A 3,392-nucleotide genomic window follows, 5' to 3' on the forward strand; every position below is an offset into this window, starting at 1 on the left:
GGTGAGGTGCCTGCCGCCGCCCGCGGGGCATCCGCTCGGCCACGCTCAGTAAGACCCCGATCTGGGGTGTTAGCAAGCGGGGACGCCCTCCGTCCCGCCGGGAGGGCAGCGCAAAGCCTCCGTGCCCGTCCCGGCCGGGGGCGGCGGGGGGAATCGTGTGCGGGCTCTGCCCGCCGCCCCGCAGCTTGTGGCCCGCTCCGCTCCCCTCCGCGTCGTCCCGCTCCGCCGCCGCGGCCGAGGGCAAGGAAAAGTTGATATTTACTTTTGTCTGGTTTTGGGGCTGTAAAACGCAGGACACCACACTGCAGTCTACATTCACATTTCAAAGGGCTGACATAAAACGCTCATTAATGGAAGGCTGGATTTTGCAAACAACGCCTAGAATGTTTCCTAAATATTTGGTGGAATGTTTAGGGAGACTTTAACACGTTATTAAAAAAAAAAAATCTGACAAGTATCCCATTTTCGAGCTATGAATCATGCGCAAGAGCACAAGAGCTTAGGAGATGTGTGTGACTAACATTAGCAGGAACAGCTCTCCTCGCAAAAAATCAAACCCGCGTTTAATCACAGGAAACATTGGGGTGTTTCTCCGGGCGATGAAACTCAGATTCCCGGGGTCTAAATACTAGATGATGTGGGTGAAAAAAAATCACGGCGAGAATAAAGGTTGCGCAGCTATCGAAGAGCACTCCAGAGATGCTAACGACAAAGGATTTATCTTCGTTTAAATGGTTGCCATCAGCGTCATTATTACTAGCAAAGTTATCACTGAAGGGAGACTTTCCGACTGTCACGTCTGCCGAGCGCGGCAGTCCGTGTCCCCTGCAGCGCGGCGACGCTGCGCCCCGCAGCACCCGGCAAAGAGCGGAGGGATGAGCTCACTGAGCCACAGGTAACTTTGGAGAGAGGGTGCTAGAGGTGATGTCTCTGCTAGCTAGAAGCCCGTAGGCGATAAACCCCCATCACTTATTTATATTATTATTTTTAATTTCTAAATGCGCAGACTTTATTGGCGGTGGGGAGGGAAGGAGCTAGAGGGCTGGAGAGAAACCTGCCGGGAGGATGAAATGGCACGGCCGCGGAGTGTTTTAAATCACGAACGCATTTAATGTCCTTCGGTTATTTCCCCCCCGTCATACCGTACTACAGCCGGTATTGTCCCAGAGGGGAGAAAAATCGCAGGCTAGCTTCGTCGATAAGCAGGATTACAGAAAGTAAAAAGGAGGTCGTATTTAAGGACGCGACGAAGAAAAATATATTAGAATTATAATATATTAGATTATAATAAATATTTTAATTTCCAGGCAGCTGCTGTAGGTGCACTCGAATCGGTGCGTGACGGCAGCAGCGGTCTTATAAAGTCTGGGTATACGGTTCGCGCGTGTGAGGGGGTGCGTGGGGGTGTCAGAGTAAATTCCTAAATAAAAGTACTAGTGCGGTCTGGAAATGGGAGGAAAAAGTAAAGAGAGATCAGCGGCAGGAGGTTCTCGGTCCTCTGATCCTCTTCCAGCGTTTCCTCGCGTTGTGATCTAAAATCCGCCTTAGAACTAATAATAAAGAAAAGCATTATCTAACATTTAGCATGTAGTTCTGTCCGAGGACAAATGAGAAAGAAGCTGCATCATTAGGACCTAAAAGGCAACAAAACAAAAATCAGAGCATAATGATGCACCTAAATGAAGGGGGAAATGTTGCACAGCTCATTTTATTAATCAGACTGTCAATTCCACCCCAGAGGCCAAACCCCAGAGCAATTCAAGCAAGATCTGATCAAGCTAAGGACAAGAGCTTTACTCCTCACTTCTTGTCTTTCTTTCTTTCCACCTGGATATATTTGTCTGCTCTGAAGCCGCCTTCATTATCCACTGACAGGAGCTTGTATTTATTTGCTTATAAACCTGTTACAATAAATGATTATTCGAACAGCGTCATTCGTACCTTAATGACGAGCACCACTTTTTGATGAATGACATTTCGGGCTAGAAAGGATGTATGGGTCATTTTGACCAGTCATTCCCTCGCTTTGGCATCCCACAATTTTTACGCCTCCCTCAAAAAGAGATAATAATATTTAGAGACACTTGCCGGGCTGAATGTGAATTAGCCCCTGCTGCAGCTCATCATTAGTACAGGACCAGCCCTGCAACTTTGACATTTTTTATAAAGCTGAGATGATGGAAAGAATAAGAAAAGAGATGATCCTGATGGAAAGAGGGCTGCACAGCCCTACAGCTGGCAAAAGGCTCTCGAATTTGTCAGACTCAGCTGGAAATGCGGTGCTGGAGGCCCTTGAAAATTCTCCGCACAGTGGTCGCCTCAGCCCGAGACTGACTGCCGCCTCCCTGCACAGCGCTATAGGGGACATCTCCGCCAAAGGCAAATTTGAAATAGACACTTTATTCAGTCTTCAGCATCCGAGCAGTGAAAGCACCGTCTCCTCCGAAATCCCGCCGTCGGAAAGCAGGAAGAAAATCAGCCTTTATTCCGAAGTTGCTCAAGAGGCAGATATGAACAGTGATGTGGAGGTGGGCTGCTCCGCGCTCCGCTCCCCAGCCAGCCTGACTTCCTCCCAGCTGAAGGAAAACAGTAACAAAGGTAACTCTTCCTTTATCATCTCCATCTAAGCCCCGCACTTTGCCAACCGGCTTTAAAAACCAAAGCAAACCCAGTGCCACCGCCGAAGTTGCTCGCCTCCGCACCGGCGCTCTCTCTTCTGCGAAGACAGAGCTCCAGGCTGTAAAATATTATTGCGATTACTGCGCTATCCCGATAGCCGAGACACACTGCCCGGGCAGCTCCTGTGCGGGTGTGTGCGTCTGTGTGTGCGTGCCCAAATCCATTGGCATGTAGATACATATCCAGAATATATGTGGGCACGAACATCCACCCACCTATATTTAGGGAAAGCTTTCCCCTTATTTTTCCTCGCGCTCTTGGAGCTCTCGGCGCCTCTCGAGCTGTATATGTGTGTATGTACATACATAGATTAAATTAGAGAGAGAGAGAGGGGAGCGCGAGGAAACTGTCCGTATTTGTCTGTGTGTGTCCTTCTCTGTCTATACGCAACGTGCCGTCCTGTGTCCACCTCGGGGTAACTGGGCATTGTTCGTTTCCCCCCCGTTTATAACAGAGGGTTTGAAACAGCCCCGTCTCCTTCCCGCTTTGCGGAGCATGGTGATGGACGATGGTTGTTATTATTGCTGTAATTGGGGAGGGGGAGCCAGGTGAGCGCTGGATTTCCTGGGGGCCACAGTGCATGCCTTTTATGTCAAACGTGCCAGAGAAAGGAAGGGATCCTCGACGTAACGCCGGAGGAAAAAAAAAGGCATTTATTGCTGCTCTTATTTCGTACGTCTCCAACGAAAATAAGAACCGCAGTCGACGGGGAA

The 3,392-nt window shown here is 49.4% G+C and overlaps 1 protein-coding gene across 1 annotated transcript; it reads left to right on the forward strand.

Moving 5' to 3' along the window:
- Positions 1–731: 731 nt before the first annotated feature.
- On the forward strand, positions 732–2,627 carry EVX2 (even-skipped homeobox 2). The gene is made up of 3 exons (XM_009333253.1): positions 732–895; positions 1,987–2,066; positions 2,170–2,627. Exons 1-3 carry the CDS (start codon positions 732–734, stop codon positions 2,625–2,627), a joined length of 702 nt encoding a protein of 233 aa, XP_009331528.1.
- Positions 2,628–3,392: the final 765 nt, after the last annotated feature.

Source organism: Pygoscelis adeliae, unplaced genomic scaffold, assembly GCF_000699105.1.
Source record: "Pygoscelis adeliae isolate BGI_AS28 unplaced genomic scaffold, ASM69910v1 Scaffold160, whole genome shotgun sequence".
NCBI lineage: Eukaryota > Metazoa > Chordata > Aves > Sphenisciformes > Spheniscidae > Pygoscelis > Pygoscelis adeliae.

Coding starts and splice junctions, on each gene's coding strand:
- EVX2 (XM_009333253.1), top strand. CDS start 732: ATGGTTGCCATCAGCGTCATTATTACTAGCAAAGTTATCACTGAAGGG. Junction 896..1,986: donor ATGAGCTCACTGAGCCACAG/GTAACTTTGGAG, acceptor ATTTCGGGCTAG/AAAGGATGTATGGGTCATTT. Junction 2,067..2,169: donor CGCCTCCCTCAAAAAGAGAT/AATAATATTTAG, acceptor TTTTTTATAAAG/CTGAGATGATGGAAAGAATA.